The sequence below is a fragment of the Kryptolebias marmoratus genome, linkage group LG16, assembly GCF_001649575.2.
Source record: "Kryptolebias marmoratus isolate JLee-2015 linkage group LG16, ASM164957v2, whole genome shotgun sequence".
In the NCBI taxonomy this organism is placed as follows: Eukaryota; Metazoa; Chordata; class Actinopteri; order Cyprinodontiformes; family Rivulidae; genus Kryptolebias; species Kryptolebias marmoratus.
In genome coordinates this window covers 31549652-31572273 of record NC_051445.1, presented here as the reverse complement: position 1 = coordinate 31572273, position 22622 = coordinate 31549652, and the positions used below count along the sequence as shown (strand labels likewise).

At 40.7% G+C, this 22622-nt stretch overlaps 2 protein-coding genes across 4 annotated transcripts in view; one reads left to right on the top strand and one right to left on the bottom strand.

The window, feature by feature from the left end:
• Positions 1-1582: 1582 nt before the first annotated feature.
• Positions 1583-13756, bottom strand: preb (prolactin regulatory element binding). Of its 2 annotated transcripts, XM_017438490.3 has the most exons (10): positions 13578-13756; positions 12451-12615; positions 8171-8366; positions 7137-7387; positions 5299-5379; positions 5100-5227; positions 3364-3537; positions 2529-2601; positions 2293-2446; positions 2128-2222 (listed from the first exon to the last, which is right to left on the bottom strand). In XM_017438490.3, the coding sequence occupies exons 2-10, from the start codon at positions 12583-12585 to the stop codon at positions 2128-2130; spliced, it is 1287 nt and encodes a 428-aa protein (XP_017293979.1). In that variant the 5' UTR covers positions 12586-12615; positions 13578-13756. The 2 variants fall into 2 exon arrangements, with proteins under 2 accessions (XP_037836484.1, XP_017293979.1); XM_037980556.1 differs by lacking the exon at positions 13578-13756 and having other exon boundaries at positions 1583-2222; positions 12451-12585.
• Positions 13757-18566: 4810 nt separating this feature from the next.
• Positions 18567-22622, top strand: part of dyrk1b (dual-specificity tyrosine-(Y)-phosphorylation regulated kinase 1B) — a 69984-nt gene continuing 65928 nt past the window's right edge. Inside the window, exons 1-2 of one of the 2 annotated variants that reach the window (XM_025002057.2) lie at positions 18573-18701; positions 19024-19235. The gene's annotated coding sequence lies outside the window, so the exon portion shown is untranslated. Of the gene's footprint in view, positions 19236-22622 lie in introns of both variants that reach the window. The other variant, XM_037980215.1, reaches the window with a different exon arrangement.

The window sequence follows — 22622 nt, the reverse complement described above, 5'->3', positions numbered from 1 at the left end:
CCTGACTGGCCTGCACAGAGTCCTGACCTCAACCCGGGATGAATTATAGTGGAGACAGCGAGCCAGGCCTTCTCATCCAGCATCTATCTGACCTCACTAATGAGCGCATATATATATATAGCGCTCAGGTCCTCTTGAGAGTTCTGCGTAGTATCTTAGCTGTCCCTGGGACTGTGGTCTTCTGGATGGAGCTCTGAGGTTGTTTCTGGGCTCTGTTGGATCCAGTCTTCCAGAGTACCAAGTGTTCCAATGACCTCTGGTGTGGTACCAGGTGGTGTGAGGCCTTGACTCCATAATCTCTCCATTTCCTCTTTCAGCCCTTGGTGTTGTCTCTGTGAACTGATGTTGTTGCCAAAAAGCTACAGCTTTTTTTTTTTTTTTTTTTTTGGGGGGGGGGGGGTTGGTCAAAAGACATTCTACAAGAGATTTTGTGGCTTCTCAATATGTATTTTGGCAAATTACAGTTTTACTTTTTTATGATTTGCTTTTAACATGGTGTCCTCCTTGTTCATTTTTCATCAAGTCCAGCTTGGCTCAAACAGTGTCTGTTGGTGTGATCTGACACTGATGACCCTTGACCTTTGAGTTCACCTCTGATGTCTTTGGAAGTTGTTCTGGGCTCTTTGGTTACCATCATATTATCTGTCTCTTCAATTTGTCATCAGATTTACTCTTGTGTCCTCGTCCAGGGAGATTGTCTCCAGTCCTGAGGACCTTAAACTTCTGAATAATCTGTGCAGCTGTAGTCTCAGGAACATCAAGCTGCTTGGAGTTGGTCTTATAACCTTTAACTCCTGAGACATTTCTGTCCTCAGCTTTCTGTGCTCCATGTTCAGTGTGGTACACACCATGATACCAAACAGCACTGTGACTACTTTTCATTCTTTAAATAGACAGACTTAGTTTAACATGTCCCTGTGGGCAAATTAGTTTCCAGTATATTCTCCCATCTTTTTTGTCTAGGCCAGTTTAACTGTTTCTTTGTACTTCTGGTGAACCAAAGTTCAAAAGCAATGACTGATTTTCATTGGTTGCTTTTTAGTATTTCTTTTCTTCTTTTTATCACTTTTGACAGTTTTAGGTTATTTCAGAGACCACTGGAAGGTTTTCTGTAACAAATTGTCCACAACTGTAAATTTCAAAACTGTAGGATCGGCTAGAGTTTAATTTGATCTCTTCTTTCATCATCACACATTCAACTTAACTCAGCTGACTTAAACAACAGATATACTGCCGTTTCATGAACCAGTCCAACACACATCCAGTTAAAGGCCTAGCATTCCTCAGAGGAATGAATATTACCTGTCACCTTTCATGTTTTTTAAATAAAATCATTTTATGATAAGAAAGGGAGGTGTAGCTGATGTTGTGTGAGGCTGCTGACTGAGGAAACAACGGGATTCTGGGTCGCCTTGTGGAAATGCTTCTTTTGTGACTCCTCCTTCATAGAGCCACCAATCATCATTTATCTCCTCCTCCATTGTTGTTTTAACTCTGAACAGTGAACCTGTAAAGTCATGTTGTGTCATGGTTCTTCCTGTTGCAGGTGGGAGAAATACAACAAAGACCCTAAGACCAAAACTCCACATCTTCATTCCTTTTATTTCTCTTTTCAATCTAACAAAATACAGTAATGTGAAAATGGTTTGAAAAATTAAGCCACCATTTTATACATTAAGAAATGTCTGTAAATCTGAGTGAGTAATCAAGTTTAACACATTAGTTTATTTTCCACAGACTTAAAGCAGCTTCTCTTCTATCTGACAGATCTGTTTTTGACTCAAGAATTTGGACCTAAATTATGTATATTGGCACAATAAGGTTATTTCTGAGTAAATCCAATGACAATTGTTTTAACATATTGGTTGTCCTCAGATGAAAACAATCTGATTTATGCTGAAAAAAACTAAACTTTTTTTCTACTTAAATATGTCCAAAGTCGTCACCTAGTAATCAGCAATTACTAAACCAAGCCATTTAACATTATAGTGAATCCAAACCTCACTGAGAATAATCAACAAAGATGAAAGTAAATCCAATCCCACTGGTTCTGTTGCTGTGCAGTTCTGGGACGCTGAGATGTCTGTTGCAGATTTGTCAGAGGTGGATCATCCTGAGACACCTAGATTAAAGAAATCCTGGAAAAAGGTGTTGTAGGAGGAGGACCACTGCCACCACCATCAGACCACAGAAGAACATCACGAGCCAGATGGGGAAATATCCTGAGGGGAACACAGACAGTCATCTTCTGAACTACATCCCTGCAGTCAGAACTGGTGGAGTCACACTTACTCTGGGTGGCCACAGTATGTATTTGACAGCGGCTGTCGAGAGCGACACTCAACATGGCCGTCTCGTTCCTCCCCTTGATGTCTTTCAGAGTGTCGGGCAGGAAGGCCAGGTCTGTCACAACAATGCCGTGGGACTCTTGGACATAATACAGCTTCTGCACACAAGATGAACAGGAAACAACATGAACACATCTGCTTTGTTTCTTTATGGAGCGGATAGTCTGACGCTGATGTTACCTGAAGGGAGAAAGCAATGTAAATTGCTACTGATCCAGTCACAGTTCCAAGTCCAAGAAACGTTCCAGAGTCGCTGTTAAACACAAGTTAGGGTTTGATGCTGTTATTCAAGGGCTCCTTCAAACAAAACATACAGTCTGCACTGTCCTGTGGGAGAAAAGTGTCACAGCAGTACAACATTTTTGAAAACAAGTTGTTTTAGAAGCATTAAAAACAATTTAAAAAGTGGCCCTTGTTTAGCAAGCCATTAATTGTCTGAAGACTTCTGTCCTCTGTGACCGCTGTTCTGGCTGATCAGGTACTAACTATGGATAACTATTACACAGAACATCACTTGTGTTCACTTTTTGTTGTTTTTTTAATGAACATTTGATAAGTTTGAAACTAATGGTCACATCTGTCTATCCATCCATCTAATCTGGGAGCTACTTGAACATTACATGTTTTTAATGTAAAGAAATATTTCTAAGAAACCCTGGGAGTAAAAACACATTTTACTTTTTTAACTCAAAAACACAGGTAGTCTGTAAAGTTTTGTTTCATATATTGGAAACTGCACTGCCTTGTTTTTCTTCATTCAAAACGAAATGACAAAAAAAGGAGATGGAGGTAGAGAGAATAAAAACAGAAGTATTTTTGTTTACTCTTATTATTCCATACCAATCGAAACCTGGAAAATACTATAAACAAAGTACATATTTGAAAAAACTGTTTTTTATTCAGGTCATTTACATTTTTATTCTTTCTAAAATAAATAACAACAGGCTAATGCCATGTATCTGCCTGCACACAGCATTAGGCTGAGTGTCGGATCCAGATGTTGTGAAGGAGTTACCTGACAGCCAGACTGGAGAGAACCTCCGCTCCACAGGGAGACGTCAGCATGGGCAGCAGGCTCTTCCCATCCCACTTAGTGAGGTAACAAGGAGGAGGCTTTCTGTCTCGTTTATGGGGGATCTGCACCGTGTAAAGCCTTAGTGCATCTTTTTGGTCCTCAACTCTTCCAAATCTGAAACAGACACAAAGACAACCAGTCAGGTTAGGGGAACACAGGTGACTTTATCAGACGTGTCATGAATCAACTGCTACAAGCACTCAGACACCTGGAGTAACATCACAGAAAATACACATCAATGGGAGAACAGCTGGTGTCCAAACAGGTTCAGCAACGAGTTAGCTTTAAATTCCATCCATTTTCTTTACCTGCTTCTTTCCTGGTCACAGGGAGCTGGTGCCTATCTCCAGCAGTTACTGGGAGAGAGGCGGGGGACACCTGGACAGGTTGCAAGTCCATCACAGGGACACTCAGAGACAAACGAGACAAACAACCATTCACACTCACACCTAGGGACAGTTTAGAGTTACCAGTTAACCTAACATGCATGTTTTTGGTCTGTGGGAGGAAACCAGAGTACCTGGAGTAAACCCAGGTGTGTCCATAACAGACCTTATTACTGTGAGGCAACAGCTCTAACCACTGTACCATCGTGCCAGTGATTAACTGTGTCTGACAAAAACCTGGCTGCAGCAGGAGTATACAGTAAATTAGTTTCACACTCTTTAAATTACCAAGCAAGAAGGAGGAAGAGTGGCAGTTACAGAGAACTGTTTTAACCTCTACAAAGCTCCACGGAGTTGTTGCTGGAAGAAAAAAAAAACTTGGAGTTCCTGTCATGGAGGACAGGAACAACAACAGAAAGCACGTTGTAGTTTTGACTGAAACTGTTTCCATAGCAACAGTTCTGACCCAGTAATCCATCTGAACAGGCCAGCATCAGTCCTGGATCTCCCACATATTTCTGAGCCCATCATCCTTCTTTTTTAGTCCGGAGGGCATGAGAGTAGCAGGACTGGAGGGGGACTGGAGGGGGACTGGAGGGGGACTGGAGGGGGACTGGGGACAGTGGTTTAACTTTCAATAAGTTGGCCTCCCCAGGAAAGTTAAATCTAAGGTGTTTGAAAGGAGGCTCTGACCAATTGTCAAACTTGGCTTTCATCCTGGTTGTGGAACACTGGACCGTGGGGGTTTGACTCCCCAGTCATGTGTTGTGTGTGTGCCAGGTTCCTTTTAAGGGCTGTTTGGCTCTTCAGTCCATGTAGAACCCAAGCAGGAGCCGTGGCCACGCCCTAAGCACAGATTTGAGCTCATTCCCTGGTCTCCAGTCTTGTTTGTGATGCTCATGGACAGGATCTCAGGGCTCGGCAGTGGAGAGGAGGGCATCAGATTTAGGAACCTCAGGGTCTTATTTGTGCTTATACAGATGATCTGGTTCTGTTGCCATTTCTAGACCATGACCTTTAGGCAGATCGCAGCCAACTGTGACACAGCTGGGTTGAGAGTCAGCTCCTCATGGTTCTCAACCAAATAAAGATGGAATGCTTGCTCTTAGGAGAACCCCCCAAATCTTTTAACTAGTATAATTATCATCAGTGCTGCATTTTTTAGTCTTATAATTCCAGTTTTCCACTGGCTTATTTACAGCATCTGTTTTCAGTCAGGAGGTGAACTTTATGCAGCTTTAATCTGGAGACACAGCAAGGTGAAGAGCAAACCTTTTTCATTTTATTTACCTGCAAGCCAGATATCGATAAGACTTTTCAGCAATTTGAGGCATTGTTTCGAGCCAGTTCAGTTTTGTTGTCAGCTGGTTGCCGGTCCAAACATTGCAGGTAAAGTCTCGACCAACGGTCACCAGGTGCTGCATGAAAACCCAACAAGGTTAAACCTGTCATTCACAGCAACAGGGGCCGTCTGAGGTCAGTGACTCACTTTGTTTCCTGAACTCATGTCCAAGTCTTCTATTTCACCTTCATGTGCATTGAAGTCAAACTTTTTCTTCAGGGATGGAAACTGTAAACGAAGCACAACACAAAGATTATACAGACAGCCTTAAAATTCAACTCCACAGACTGAACATCTTCACAAACACATTATATAGCCAGAGTATTTTTAATATAACATCTCCACATTTACTGACCAACAACAATAATTACCCCATCTGATGAATTTGAATCTGTAAAACATTTAAATTTAGTTGACAAACAGCTGTACTACTACAGCTTGTACTACATACACATGTATAACTAAAAATCAGCAACAAACCAAAATATCCAAGATCATTTCCTTTAGTTCAGACATCAAGATTTTTACATATTGCACCCACTTATCCCCGTGAGATAAGCTTTCCATTTCTGGGTTCCTTTTCCTTCTTTTATCTATCCAGTTATTTAGAGACTGACAAGCATCATCCATTACTGTATCCGGGCAGACTTTTTTACCACAGGTACCTGTTAGCACCTTTTGTTTCTGGGGGAATGTAGCCAAAGTACCGTACTTTAAGGTTGAGTAGTAACTGTTGTGTTATAGATGGCCTGTACTGCTTTATGGATCTATCTCCAATATTTCTTTATGTTTTTACAGTCTCAGAACATACAATGATACCATTCTGATGCCTTCATGTATGAGGTGAGAAGGAATCTGGTGATATTATTCCACTAGGTGGCACACATGCCTTGCCATTTGTCATCTGTAATGGTGACGTCTCCTTACTTTTCACACTTTTTAAAAATATATTTTTTATATACTTTGTTGAATGTGTTTTCAGACTGATCACAGTTTTATTCAGTTGGGATATCAACCCATCACAAATCGGACTTGCAAGCTTATAATAAACATGCTGGTGGCCAGCAGACCTCTTCCTTTTTCTTTCTGATTTCTTGAATTTTAGAATTTCTTAAGTTGGCAAAAACAGCAAAAGTTTTCTTTAGCCAGGAAAAATTGTTCTCTTAAAGTCTGAAAAGTCATAATTTCATCACTTTATGGTTTTGCATAGAAATGTGCTTTGCTTTAAAGATGTTATAAGTGATACATCAGGTTAAAATCTGGGTATCTTCTTCCAACTTGTATTCTTTAATTCTCTGAAAACCCTCAGTGTTGTTTTATCAACAAGTTCTTCATATTTTAAATATATAATATATTTAAATATGTTTCTGCCGGTTTTAATCAGAAAGTACTACCTGTATAGGCTTGTTACATATCATTTCACATTCAGTACCCTTCCACTGACTTGTGTAGAACGGGTTACATCTGTACTAAGATGTAATGTCTTTGTTTTGTTTGTTTTTTAAACAGGGTAGGTCCCATCCTCTTTCCTATGGGAGCTGTAGCATTCAATATTACAAACAGGGGGGTTTCACCTTGCCATATAAATCTTGAGATCATTTCTTCCCATTTTGAAAACTAGCTCTAGGGAATAAGAATATTTTTGAAGTGAACCCTAGAAACGGTTTGAGGTTCTAGCTCACTAATTTGGTCCTTGGGCATTATAACCCATTAGTACTAAATGATTCATCTTATTATTTGAATGGATATGTGTTTTTAAGTTTCTTTGTCAGATAAAGATTGTATGTAAGAGTTTCCATTTTATCTTATATTCGGTGTATGTCCTGACAACAGCCCCATTTTTCAGGAAGGTCATTAGCTCTGTGACGGGTTTAGATTCATGAGAACATCCTCCATGTAGCATGCAATTTTGTGTTCATTACTATTACCTTAAATCTTGTTATTTTGTCTAATGAATTGTATTGTCCAAAGCCTGAACAGCTTACCTCCCAGACTCGGACGTGTCCATCAGTACCTCCTGTCAGCAGGAAGTTCAAGTCAGGACTGAACCGGACTACTTTCTGGAGCGGGTCCTGTGGGTTTAGGTCTGACTGCACTTCAGCTAAAGCCTTCATTGTGATGGTAGCCGTCTCATCCTTCATATCTGATGTGTCTCCAGATGCAGCAGCTTTATTTGGTTCCATACCGTCAGTTTTTCCAGCTCGTCTCCTGGCATTACCTCGCTGTGTGCTGTTACCTGCCACAGAAAAAAAAACACTTGTTTTAACACAGACAAAGAAATAACAGCTGTGGAAACAGGAATAGAGACAGCAGCAGCACAGTTTGAGTAGAGCAGTCAGGCTGTTCTGTGGTGGGTGAAAGCCAGCTTTCCCCACCGCATGCCCAAGTGTCCCTGTGCAAGACACTGAACTCCAGGTTTCCCCCTGCCTGCACATCGGTGAGTGAACCTGAATGTCACTTGTTGTGTGAAAGTACGCTGAGAGGTCAGAAATGGTAAATGGTAAATGGCTTGCACTTATATAGCGCTTTATCTAGTCCAAGGACCTCAAAGCGCTTCGCACTACAATCATTCACCCATTCATCCACACATTCACACACTGATGGTGGTAAGCTACATTGTAGCCACAGCTGCCCTGGGGCGGGCTGACAGAAGTGACTACAGAAATACAGTCCATTTACCAGAACTATTTACAAGCTTTAAACTCTTTCTATCTTTCTACTTCTATTAAATCGTGTACCCTCCTTATATTTCTGAAGCCAGCTTATGGAAAACTGAACAAAAATTTCAATGCATATGTACTGTAACTATATTTGTGTAAATGACAACAAACTCTCCAATCTACAAGTTCAATAAGCAGCTAATTAACCATTATAACCTGAACTGCAATGAAAGCTAACCACTGAAGTTCCATGAACTCCTGCAGCAGAGTACCTGAGCTACAAGACCAAGCAATGATTCATCTATTCAGTGTCTTAGTAGAAGCACAGGTCATCTTGAGCTGGCAGTAGTAAAACTCACCAGGTTTGGAAGCAACTTGTCCGTCTTCCTGTGTCTGGAGTTTAAAGGTCATGAGGCAGCAGGTCCCATCCTGTCCTGCAGCAATGACACCGTTACCCACCGCCATGTTCATAGTAGCACGTGTGTCTGTATCATGAGAGTGAAGAAGACTGGCGCTGTACTGGTGTTCTCCAACCAGCTGCAGATCCAGGAAATGCTGAAAACACACATTCAAACTACTTTACACAATTTCTACACTACTTTATACCTTTCCAGCTGAACAAGATTCATCAGTCCCTCCAGAGTTATAGGAACTTTTGGGGATTATTGCACCTTTTTTGAGAAAGTTGAAATCAACATTGCAATGATTTGAAGCTTTATTTTTTCTTTACCATGCCATTCACAAAAACAGCTGCAAGTCTTCTGTACAAAAAAGGCACAAGATGTCAAAAATGTTAATGTTTAACCCTAAAACCCTTAATATAAATAAAAACATGCATTAACAAAAACATGATTTCATCATTCTTTGATAGTGTGCAGGGTCATGTGACACTGCAACTTCCTGAAGAGAGCGTTTCAGACTGGTTTTCATTGTTTCATAGCAGATCATTCAGCCACAGGAAATGGTCCTTTTTAAATTCTCCTAAGTTTTCTAACTTTGTTGATATTTTTACACTACAGCCTCCATTCACCAGTTCACACACACATTCAGAAAACCCATCGTGCTCTGTTCCAGGAGTCTGCAACCCACAGCTCAAACATGGAAAGTAATATTTAAAGTCATAACCAGAACAGGAAAGTAGTAAGATTATATGGTGATCCATTCTGATAACACCAAAATGGAAAACAGTTCAACTTTGAATAAAATTTGAAGTAAGTCTTTATCAGAGAAAAGTTGTCAAACTGGCCTAATTTTATCTTCAATTCAATAATTCAGTGTTTAGATTTAATCAAAGGAGCTTTACACAACATCTTTTTTTTTCTATAAGCGTTTGGTCTTTTTTGTTGTTCTAATACGTACAAATACCAAAAACCCTCAACAGTTTATCTTTAATTCATAATGTTCGTAACTCTAGGTTTCTTTTAGATGTACTTATAGAACACTTGATGAGTTGTGTTCTTTATTTCAAGCTGTAAGTACATTTTACAGCTCTGGACAAGTTTGATTTTGTGCGTAAAGAAGCAGGAATGGCTCTGGACTGTACAGGCTGCAGAGCCTTGGTCTATGCGGTCTTTGACCCAGTCAGACCTGGCACTAATGCTCCCAGGCCATCAACAAAACAATCATTCATCACCAGCGTTCTGATCATTATCATCCGGGAGCCAAATAGGACACAACGACAATGCAGTGTAATAGTTTTATACTATATTTAATGTAATAATTAAAATATTATGTGAGTGAATCACTTTTATTTTATGAAAGGAAGGCTTGTCTCCTTACGCTCAAATGAAACAAAGAAGTGAAGAACTTTATTTTACGACTTGCACACAGGTTTTAATAATAAATAATAATAAAGCATTAAATGTTCTGGTAAAGTGAAACACTTTGATAGAATTTTGTTAAAATTTGTCAATATTCATGAAATTTAGGATATTTTAAAGTTGACATTTTATTCATCTAACATATCAGATGAAAAATGTAGGTGCATCTTAAAACAGAATTCAGAAATAAAAGAATTTTATAGTGCCCTAGTGGTTTCTCCAATAATGGATAAATGAGTAAATGTGTTGCTCTGCTGTGGCCACATGTTCCACTTTGTAATCGTCTCCAGTTGAGACTCCGATGGCAGAAACAGCTGCAGCATCACTGAGTTTTATTTAGCAGGTGCTGTCCTGCTGTGAAAAAGCAGACAACTTTGGATCATTACTGCCACCTTGTGGTGAAAAGACTGCAGCATATCAACATGATAGCTGCAGAAAGGATCTGAATCTGGATTAACAAAGACCTATTCTCTATTAAGTCAAAGTATTGATTTTTTTTAGGTGCTGTGAAAAAGTATTTGCCCCCTAACAAATTACTTCTCTTTTTGCTTTTCTGTCACACGTTTTATTTCTTCAAACAAATGTTAATATCAGACAAAGAAAACCTGAGTAAATGTAAAAAGCAGTTTTCAAATGATGATTTCTTTTGTTAAGGGAAGAACATGATCTAAACCAGCCCTATGGGAGGTTCAGTAGAAAGTTCAGTTTCATCAGCCACACCCAGGCCTGATTACTAATCAAGAAATCACTTACTATCCACAAATGGAGAAAACATGCAGTGGTGGTGAACCTTCCCAGGAGTAGCTGGCCAACCAAAATTACCTCAAGAGCTGATCGACAACTCATCCTGGAGATAACCCTAAAGCTCTGCAGGCCTCATGAGTTCAACAAGAAGAAAGAGACGAAGGGCAAAAATGGCCTCCATGGGAGAGTTCTAAGGCCGAAACTACTGCTGACCCAAAACAACACAAAGGCTTGTCACACGTTAGCTCTGCTGTAAAACTAAAAGTGCATTTCAGAAGAAGAACATGAAACCTACAGTCAAACATGGTGGTGGTAGTGTGATGGGCTGGGGCTGCTTTGCTGCTTCAGGACCTGGATGACTTGCTGTAATTGATGAAACCTTGAATTTTGCTCTTTATCAGAACATCCTGAAGGAAAATGTCCGATCATCAGTTTGTGACCTGCAGCTGAAGAACACGTGGGTTCTGCAGCAGGACAACGATCCAAAGCACAGCAACAACTTTGTTCCACAGCTGTGTGAAACACTCACTGCCATTCATTAAAAACACTCCACTGTAGTTGTTGCAGAAACAGCTAGTAGGTTTAGTCTGTCCCTTTCTCACAAAGGTTTGGATAATAAATTCAATTATCCTTTACAAACGGCATTTTGTATTAAGTCAGGTTATCTTTGTCCACCTGTGACTGAACCAGTCCGCTTGTTATTAAATCAAAGCACATCAAATAAATTAGATCTAATTTTGTTGAGTGTTTGCCAGTCATGATGCCTCTCCAGACTGACTTGTAAAAAAATAAAGACCTGGCACTCCCAGAGGGCCCGCCACCTTTCACGACCGAGATTTAAACTAAGATCATCTCATGTTGTTTTGGTCAAACGTTGTAAATGACCTTTTGTACAATCTCATGACATTGTGAGATCTTGTGAAATGCAATGGTGCTCTAAGTATGTGTTCTGAATGACTATCATTTACTTCCACACTAAATTTGAGCTCAATAGCTACATTGACTGAGTTATACCCATTATTTTGTTGGCAAATGTCAATTAGCAGCGGCAGCCAACTTCAATTAGATTGACTCCAAAATGTAATCAGCTGTAGATGTACATACAATGATCACTTTTTGAAAGTTTCATTAAAATCAATCAATTTGTTGCTAACAGAGTTGACTTCAAACAGGTAACTGCAAATTTTTAAACTATAATCTTGCACAACCTGTTAGCACTCAAAATGTGTTGGGGAGCAGTCTCAGCTACTACCACACCAATATTAGGCTCAACATCTGCAAACAATTCAATAAATTATAGCCATTTTGTGTCTATGGTCAGCTGGTTGTGACAGCCATCTTGAATAGGGTTTTTTGTCTTGTTGACGTCTCAATAAAGTGATAAAGTGTTGAGTGTTTGTCTTAGAACAGTGGTGCCCAAATCTGCTCCTGGAGGGCCACTGTTCTGCATGTTTTAGTTGTTTCTCTGCTCTTCAGCCGGTCTTCACGTTCTGCAGAAGCCTGTTAATCACTCAGTCACTCAAATCAGGTGTGTCAAAGCAGAGAAACATCTAAAACATGCAGGACAGTGGCCCTCCAGGACCAGGACCGGACACCCCTGCCTTGATGACCCTGATGATCTTTTTACTCTGCTCTATTTAAGGCTATTTTACTGTTCATCAGTCTTTTTTTGTTCATTGAAGTAACAGGATACAAAGGTTTTGTGGAGTTGATAAATTAGCATCTGCAGCACCTAATCTGTTGTTATTGTTACGTTTGTCATGATTGGGGTCATATGTTAGGTTAGAAGTCAGACTATAACATAGCTTTAAAGGAGTTGTGTTAGGCTGTCCACACAAAAAGGATGTGGCGTTTCCAGATTTTTTCACTCCTGAACCCAGTTTTGCAAAATACTGAATAAGAGCTCCTAAAATGCTGTTTCCATGTGGACGCAAGGCTGAGACAATAAAAAACTTTAGGATTTCAGAAAAGTCGCTCCTATGTGGACACGGCCTCAGTGTGTTTGTTGTCATATGTGCCCACTAAAGCAACGAAATGCTGCAGAGATCAGTGAAGATCTGTTCATCAGCCCTTACCACAGCATTCTTTATGCCCGTCTTCGACGCCCCCCCTCCTCCAGCTGTGATCACCAGCCCAGTAGCAGGGTCCACTTTAATGGTGTACAGTGGAAAGGGGGCTCTGTACAGATCCGGCACCCTCCTCTTCCCCATCGCTCTTCATCAAACGACTAATTCACACACCTGTAGAAAACAAACTGTTAGTGTCTCTGATCTCAGTCTGTTGTGAATTTATAGCAGAAAGCAGATTATTCAGTCTGTCAGCCAAGATCAAAAATGTTGAAAATGATTTAGACAAATGCTTAATAAAGGAATGTTTGGACTTTATTTTGTTAAGCATTTATTTTGTTTAGATAAATGCTTAACAAAATACAGTCCAAACATTCCTTAAAGGATGCATACCGCTCACTGCCTTTCATGCAACAGGTTTAAATTAACATCATCTTGTGTTGAGAAATGATGACGTTGTGGCCATTTTGGTCAAACCTTGAAAATAATGTTATGCACATTCTTGTGAGATCTGTTAGTTCTGACAGTATTTGTTATGGGTGACTCTCAGCTATAACCACACCAAATAAAAGCTCAATATTTGTAAAACTACAGTTGTAAACGTTTTTGTGTTTTCTAGGGTTGCTTAGCTAGCTGTGACAGCCATCCTGAACTGTGCTGACTCCAAACAATCAATGGTAGATGTACACCCATTGATAACTTTCTAAGACTTTCATTAAAATCTGTCCAGTAAAACATGATATTTTGCTAACAGATTAAATAGAAAAAAAACTACCTCCTCATTTTTTTATGAGTGGCCCTAATGCTCTTTTTTAACATTAGGATGTGACAGCAAGCTCGTAAGATGGAGCAGAAGTCCTATTTTTAGTGAAGTGAGTTTGACTTTAACTTGTCTGTCACTGAGCTCTGACTCACAGACACTACACGTTCATTTATTCATTATTTAACATTTACAGCCTGAGTTCAGTCCCGTCCCCACATATGCCATTAGTAACAGCATATTTAAATAATGACAGAGTAGTAGTTTTGTTTTCAATGAGGAAACGACGACATATTATTGCTAACCTTAGTTAGCAGCAACACCGCAGCTAATGCTCTTTAGCTCTGGTCATCATATAACAGTTGAATTTATTTACCTGTGCAGTGGATCTGTCTTATCTTATGTTGTATTTTACCAGACAGCCAGGTGATAAATGTGCAGATTTCATAATGAACTGTAAAAACACAAACAGCGGTGTTAAGGGAGAGCTGTGCTACAGCTAGCTGCAGCTCAGAAAGCCTTCCGGCTACACGTCATCAACACAAACCGTTAGTCAGCATCTACGGAGAGTGGAATGGGACAATTCTAAGGCCATGACAAGCATCGGCAAACATGTCTATTTCCTATGCTGTACCGGAAACAAAATAAAAAGATTATTTTAGTATAAAACAATTTAGTCCAGGTTTCAGGGTTATTAAGACTTGCAGTTTTGGTACTGGACCTGATCCAATGTTGTCCAAATGCCAAAAAACAACAACAAAAATAATATTAATTTTAAAAAACCACTAAAGTGGCACTTTCTTGAACTGTCACAAATACAATAAATATTTTTGTAAATCAGGGTTTCTAGTCACACAGATCAGAGCTGCTCTTAGCTTCATGTAAACAGAAAAAATATTAGCCGAAAACTATGACACTCTGGTCTGTCCCAGTTAACTTTTTAATTAACCATTGCTGCATAGAGCACAGGTGGATCTGATCTGTTTCTTTAGACTCAAAAATGGAGCAAATAATTTAAAGAGTTATAGCAATGAGCAGCAAAAGGACAGAATATAGAACATTTCCAAGCCAAACAACACATAACATTGCAACAATGTTTTCAAATCAGTTGTTATCTGCATTTGTTATAGATTGGACAGACCAGAGTAAGTTGCAGCAGGGGGTTGGGTAAAAAAGAAAGAAATGAAAAATAAAACAAACTGCAGATTTTGTATCCAACTTTATGAAAAATTATAGGTTGACTGAATTTACATCCACAAAAAGCTTTTGCTGCAATACAAAATATTTACATAAAACAAAGCTATATCAGTCTTCTACAAAGCAAAAGGAACATTTACAAATTGTTTTGGCTCAGAATTACGCAGCGTAAACTTACTGAATCATTGAGCACTTGAAAAGTAGGGGCCATATACATATATATATATATATATATATGGCGTAGATGCAACAAGATGTTCGGAAACATTTTCCATATTGACATAATGGCATCACACAGTTCCTGCAGATGTGTCAGCTGCACATCATGAATAGGAGATCCATGAATAGATATCCCATCCATGACAACCATGGTTTCTCCCAGGTAGTATGGAACAACACAAAACAATACTTACACAATAAGACATATTTACAAATACTGCACAGTATATAAACAGTGTGCTTCAGATGAGTTCATAAGGTGCAGCTAATATGCAGTATGAATGATTTAGATAGTTTAATATTACATGAAGTAAAATGTATAAAGTAAAATATAGACTAGTTAGTTGTTTAAAAGGGTGATGACTTGTGGGGAAAAAACTGTTATTATGGTGGCTAGTTCTGGTCTATAGACTTCTGCATCTCCTGCCAGATAAGAGGAGTTGAAAAGGAAAGTGTTCAGAGTGTAAGGGGTCAGAGGTGATTTTTCTTGCTTGTTTTCTATTTCAATTCAATAAAAATTCAATTCAAAAGTACTTTATTAATCCCAAAGGGAAATTAAATGTTGTTGTAGCTCATAACCCTGGTTTTGTTAAAGAGTTGTTATAGATGCTGATGGCAGTGGGCAGGAAGGCTCTCTTGTAGCGGTCTGTCCCGATGTGTCCTCTGTCCTGGTGTCCTCAAAGAGTCCCACCAGGTGAGCCTTGCTGGCCTCCTGCGGAGCCATGATGGCTGAGCTCTGGAAGCTCAGGTCGGTCTTGAAGTCCTGGGAGATCTCCCGGACCAGGACTGAACCTCAGGGCTCTTCACATTTAACACGTGTTGCCATGGTTACGCATCATAACAAAATGTCCAAAAGTAAAAAGGTTTCAGTAAAAATCCTTCCAGTTGCACAACATTAGATACCAGAGGAAATAATGATCCAAAAAATGTGATTAACATCAAGAAAAAAAGAGAAATAAAATATTCAAAAGCAGTATCTCAGAGTGAATGTAACAGAGCTACTCCAACATGCAGCCACCTTGAGCGGCGCAACTTTGGAAGTTTGAAGAGTACAAGTCTTGAAGACTGAAACCTTTCACTTCTTGAAGAGTACAAGTCCTGTGTGGAGAGCAGGGAGGCTAATTGTTTCTGCTGTCCTCACATTCCAATGCAGTCAGTTCCTCTCCCACTTGGTGGATGCTCTAAACAACACTGTCATAGAGGAGCACAGGGCTGATTCAGTGAGTGTGTAATATTAGATCAGCAACTTCTGCAGCAGACTTCCTCAGCTGATGCAGGAAGTACATCCTTTGTTGGGCTTTCCTGAGGATGGAGGAGATCTTCTCCCATGTCAAGTCTTGGGAGATAGTGGTTTCCAGGAACTTGAAGGAGTGTATGGGTGACACAGGGCAGCTTTTATATTGTATTGTATGGTAGTGGGGGTGGGGTGTTATAGTTCACTGTCATCTCCACAGTCTTGAGTGAGTAAAGCTCCAGATTGTCGTGCCTGCATCAAATCACCAGCCGATCAACCTCCCTCCAGTATGCACACTTGTCATCATCTTGTATGTGACTGACGACCATGGTGTGAACTGCAAACATCAGGATTTCAGTGGGTGGGGGTGAGGAGGTGCAGTCATTGGTGTTTAGGGAGAAGGTCTGTGTGTCTGAAGTTTCATTCCTCACTTGCTGTCTCCTGTCTCTCAGGAAGAAGGTGATCCACTGACAGATGGCAGGGGACACACTGAGCTGGAAAAGTTTGGAGGAGGGTATGTGGTAAGTCATTGGGCAGTTGAGGTGCTGCAGGATGTAGTACAGTCCCATATTTACTGCATCATCCACTGACCTGATAACCAGGTAGGTAAATTGAAGGGGTTCCATCAGGGGTCCTGTGATGTCCTTCAGATGGGCTAGCACCAGTCGTTTAAAGGTTTTCATGATTACAGATGTCAGAACAACAGACCTGTAGTCATTCAGACCTGCAATAAATGGTTTCTTGGAGACTGGGATGTTGGTGGAGCATTTAAAGCAGGAACTTTGCACAGCTCCAGTGAGTGATTAAGGAGCTGGGTGAAGACTGCAGCCATCTGGTCAGCACAGGTTCTAAGGCAGGAAGGGGAGACACCATCTAGGCCTGGCGCTTTCTTATTTTCTGTTTGTAGAGAAGGATCCTCATGTATTCTGAGTGGGGATGTGAGGTGTGAAGATAGCCAGTGGTGCTGGACTGAGGTGGGTAACACACGACAATGTGTCCTTTTCAAACCTGCAGTAGAAGACACTGAGGTCGTCATCCAGGTCTTTGGTTGCATTAGCATGAGGGGATGATCTTCTGTGACTGGTAATGTCCTGCAGTCCTCTCCACAAATACACAGTCACTGCCTGAAAACCTGTTTTTTTTTTGGCTTTTTAGAGTAGTTTCTTTCAGCTGCTCTGATCTCTTTTAACATAACCCTGTCTCCACCACTGCAGGCCTCCTCCTTAGCCTAATGGAGTTCTCTCAGTTTGAATGAAAACCATGGCTTGAAAGTTTTGGTTGGAACACACACGTCCTCACAAAAGTTGATGAAAGATGTCACAGTGTCAGTCCTAGGGGTTCGTAAGGGTGCATCTGGAGGACAACCTCCAGAATGGAATGTAAACACCACCAAAATTATCGAGAAGGTTGTTCCTGAGGGTTCTCAGGAACAACCTTCTGGCCCAAACTCTACTAGTGTCCCTCTTCCACTACTCAATTAAGAGCGTTTTGACAAACTGTCTGTACATGTGGTTCAGCAGCTGCACGATAGCAGACAGGAAAACACTCCAGAGAGTCCTAAACACAGCTCAAAAAACTCATTGGTTGTTCTCTGCCCTCCCTTGAGGACCTGCTCAATGCTTGCTGCCACAGAAGAGCACAGAACATTTTCCAAGACCCATCCACCCTGGACTTTCTCTGTTCCAGCTGCTGCCCTCTGGAAGACGCTTCAGGACACTAAAGGGGAAAACTAACAGGCTTCATTGGACTAAACTCTGAACTCTGTGCTGAAAAAATGCAGTTGTGTGTGTGCGTGTGTCTTAAGCCTGGGTCTCTTTTAGCGTCATTATTTATTGTGTTTTATACTATTAAACTGTATTTTTTTCATATTGGTTTTATTTGCTGGAGCATAGAAAGAGATTTAACTAAATTCCATTGTGCAGCATGTGTGTGCAATGACAATAAAGATATATTCTATCACGAACTGTAGTATCTTCGAAGTCTTTCTAATTTTCCATTCAGGAACATTATTCTTATGTTACTTCATCAATTTTAGAGAGTTTTTCACAGACTGGCCAACCTCTGCCTCTCTAAAATGCTTTACTTTATACCCAGTCCTCTTACTGAAACTGTTGCCAGTTAATCTGATTAATTGCAAAAATGCGCCTCCAACTGTTTTTTTTATTTTATTCATACTACTTTTACAGCATTGCCCAACTTTTTTCATATGTTTCTTTTATCTTTAAAATTGATCTTATTTTAAAAAAAGACAAATGTATAATTTCTTAGTTTAAACATTTAATGTGTTGACTGTTGTGAAAAAATAGGATATTATATAAGATTTGCAAATCATTGCATTCTGTTTTACTTGACATTTTACACAAAGTCCCAACTGATGGAATTTGTGTTGTAAGTTAATATGATTAAACATTCAGCTTAGGCTGAAAATTGAACTTGAATAGTAGAAGGAAGAGTTATCTTTGGCCTAATTTAATTTTAAAAATATGTTGAAACATTTCATTTAGGCTGAATTTACCCTCAGTATTACAGGCTGAATTTAACTAGCCCAATATCTGTCAGAACCTTGGTTCCATCATGTTTTCGTTAGAATAAACTGCCAGGTTCGTCCTGTCAGGAGCACCAAGTCAAACTTTGTGCCACTATTAGCAGATTGTTTTGGCAGCCATTTTGTGGGTAATGTCTCTGGAGCGCGCTTGGTGATACTTGCGTGCTGTCGGGAGCGCGCGCTGGATGCAGCCCCTTTCCTCTGACCAATATTCCCATCACAGGGGCTGTTCAGAACAAGGCTAGATGCACTTTTCTACGAAAATACAGTTTTCATTTCATTGCGTTTGAAGATTAATCCGTTGAGTGAGTTTAGCTGTCAATCACCTTGCAATGTACAGACTGCCTTCCAGTTCCAATGACACTGTTTTATTAGATAGCATGCTACTAGCTAGCTAGCTAGCCAGCCAACGTTAGCTTTTTTAACCAATAAGAAAACAGACCGGATTACTGATCAGTTTATCACACATTATTTCTGTAGGATGATCTTTACATGTAATAAGTCATGTCGTTGATGTAAACGGGGTTTATTAGAGTACAGCTGTCAGTGTTAGACTCCGCGGACTGCCTCCTCTGCATGGCTAGCTGAACCGGTAATCCGTCCCTGCTCACACCGAACTCTGTCCAGCTCCGGAGAAAAGAACCCATCTGTGCTGAGAGCGAACAGCCTGGATCCTTAGCTGCAAAAAACGGTGCTTTGCAATACTTGGATATTATTTTCTACTGGGGAATACGAGCGACTGACCCGAAGGAGGGGGCTCGGTTCGTGTGGACGAAGGAAGATAGGGGTTCGGAACATCATGGCTGCTGAAGGAAACTTGGTTCGACACCCCGCCTGAGGTAAGAAACTGACGGGCAGAGTTTGTGTTGAATCGGTGACTAGGGGCACCGCTGCTGGTTGTGTTCATCATGTTCGAGGCTGTGCACTGTGTGCAGGCGGTCTGTGGTAACGGGATCCGAACACACAGCCGGCCTCGTGCCTCTGTCAAAGCTCGGCAAATGGAGGGGGAAGCTTCAGCCTGCGATGGCCCGATGCTGAGCAGAACCACCATGTTCTCGTGGAGACATACACGATGAGGGGCTTGTCTCGTGTTGGTCTGCAGCAGCATCGCCCCATTCCTGCGTTAGCGGACCGCTGTCATCAGATTTCCATCAATATGTGGACTGATCTCGTAGCGACTGAGAATTTTCACGGTCCGTGGGGGGTCAGTGGGTTGTGAATCGATCCATCAGTGCAGTCTGAGCGGGTTCTGGCAGCGGTTCTATTGCTGCTTTTAGTTAAGGTCCGACCCATAGACTGGGAGGGATAAAAATGAATGAATGGGTGGTTTCTAATATACCGAGGTGGTGTTGATGTATTACCATGTAAATGTGACAGCCTTAGAATTTAAAGTTGTCAATATCCCCGGAGTGTCCTCAGTGAACCTACACCATTTTATTCGCCACTGGAACTAAGGCTAGCTGTTAGCTGCTGCATCAGCCCCTACCCTGCCCTGGAGTACTGAGAACAGTACAGTTGTATAGAGATCATGGCTACTCCTTGTCAAAGTACCTGGCGACAAAGGGACAGCACTGAATGCAAATCTCAAACAATCACGACTTGCATATTTGTCTAGATGGAGAGCTTAGTGTGCTCAATCTTATACATGAGCTAAATAAAAAAAAGAGACTACAAAATGGCATTATCTGCAAATTAGCCACCATGCTGCAAATGGTCAGCCTGAATTCACTGAAATCAATGCATATGGTCTCACCAATCACCAAAAACACTGCCCGCTGTCTCCAAATACACTAAAAACACTGCACACGGTCGCACTAAAAACACCTCACATGGTCACAGTAAATGCACAAAAAAACACAGCGCATGGTCACACAAATCACACAAAACACTGGACACTATCACATCAAACACACTAAAAAACACTGATCATGGTCACACTAAACACACCAAAAAACATTGGAAACGATCACTCAAAAAAGACGGCGCATGGTCATGCCGAACATGCTAAAAGTACTGTGCACAGTTCCGACCACCACAACAAACAGACTAAAAACATAGTGCAGTCAAGCCAAACATGCTAAAAACACTTAACGTGGTCACGCCAAACACATTAAATGCACGCCAGACACAAAAAACACTACACATATTCATGCCAAACACACTAAAAATACTGTGGACTATCACGATAAACAGACTCAAAACATAGCACACAGTCACGCCAGATTGATTGAAAACACTGCTCACAATCATGCCGATCAATAAAAACATTGACCCCAGTAACGCCAAACACTAAAAACACTGCAAATGGTTGCACAAAAAGCACCACACATGGTCACAGCAGACACACTTAAACCACTGCATATGGTCATGCCATACACACCAAAAAGACTGATCATACTCATGACAAACACACTCAAAACGAGGATAATGGTCAAGCTAACAAAGTAAAAACACTGGAAATGGTCGCACAAAAAGCACAGCACATTTGTCACACCAAATACAAATAATCTTGGCACATGATCACACAAAAAACATTGCACATCTTCACGCAAAACACACTAAAAACACTGCATACTGTCAGGGCAAAGAGACTAAAAACAATGCGCAGAGTCTCACCAAACACACTACAAACACTTATAGTCATGCAAAACACATTTAAACCACTGGAAATGGTCGCTCAAAAAGCATGGCACAGGCACACACTAAAATCACTGTGGACCATGCCAGACACACTGAAAACACTGCATACTGTCACTGCAAACAGACTAAAAACACTGCACAGTCGGCAAACACACTTAAAAAAAAGTGCACACTGCACGGTCATGCCAGACACATTAAAAGCGCTTCTCACAGTCACGCCGATCAATAAAAACACTAACCCTGGTAATGCCAAACAGACTAAAACACTGCCTGTAGTCACACCAAACACACTTAAAACACGGGACTTGGTTGCACAAAAAAGCACTGAATATGGTTGCACCAAAGGCACTACCAAAACGCCATTTGTGGAAACAAGGAAAGCGCTATGGACAACGTTGGCCCTGTGTTGTTGCTGTTTTTTAAACTTCTGGGGATTCTCCTGAGACTTCAGGAAGTGAGGCGCAGTGTAAGAAATGCTCTGGATGCTGTGATTGTTGCGCGGAGTAGGACAGCTGTTATCCGCCGGAGATTTCAGGCTTTACAGCGCCTTCAGCTGGGGGACAGACGGCAGAAACGTTGCAGGGTAAGCTAACGCTGTTGTTTATATTCCTACCTTCGCTCTTTATGCTTGCATCTGGTCACACCCACGACCAATGAGTGAACAGGAGCTAAGCTTGCGTCACCCACGAAGCAGGGCGACCCGGCTGGCCCAGCTGGCCCGACTCCGAAGCAGGGACCAAAAAAGCAGGGACCAGCCTAGAAAAAATGCCGGTGGAAACGCGTGCAAAGCAAGCCGAATAGATTGGAGCCGGGACCTTTAGAGCCGGTAGAAAAGGGGCATTAGGGACCATCAACAAATTATCAAAACATTGACACTTGGAAAAACAAATGAAATAACCTCCATGTCATATAAAGTTCTGACCAAGAATTAAAGTTGAATTTGTCAATTCTCAATATATGGAAGTTGTTAAGAAAAAAAACATTATTTTTTCATAAAAATAATATAATATAAAAATATTATTTAAAAACGTATGAAATCCTTTTCTTTACATGACACGGAGGCTATTTATTTTTTGTTTTTCTAGTGTCATTGGTTCTGTAATTTGCTGTTGTTTCCTAAGCGAACCACCGAGTCACACAGTTATGCCAAACACTTAAAACTAGAGCTGCAACTAACGATAATTTCAATAATCGATTAATCGGGCGATTATTTTCTCGATTAATTGATTAATCGCTCGTCTTGGAACCCCCAGCCGTTTGGAATTGCATAGATTACTGAACAAAAACATGTAGCTGCCTGTATAGTTAGTTGTGATAAAGAAATAAAACTAAGAGAAATGTCAAATAACTTTAGTAAATAAAACTAAATGTCAACAAAAATATAAAAAATGTATACTATATCCCAAAAAATAAATGTGGATGCTACTTTTTAATAAAGTGCAAAACAGAGGCATTTTGTTGTTTAAAGGCCCTGAGTCTTTCACATTAACATTTGTGTTGAGAACAAGTAAAGCTTCAATCATGGAACCATGACACATGGTGCACACACTAGGAGATGCACTCAATCACTCCCTTTCTTTAGGAAC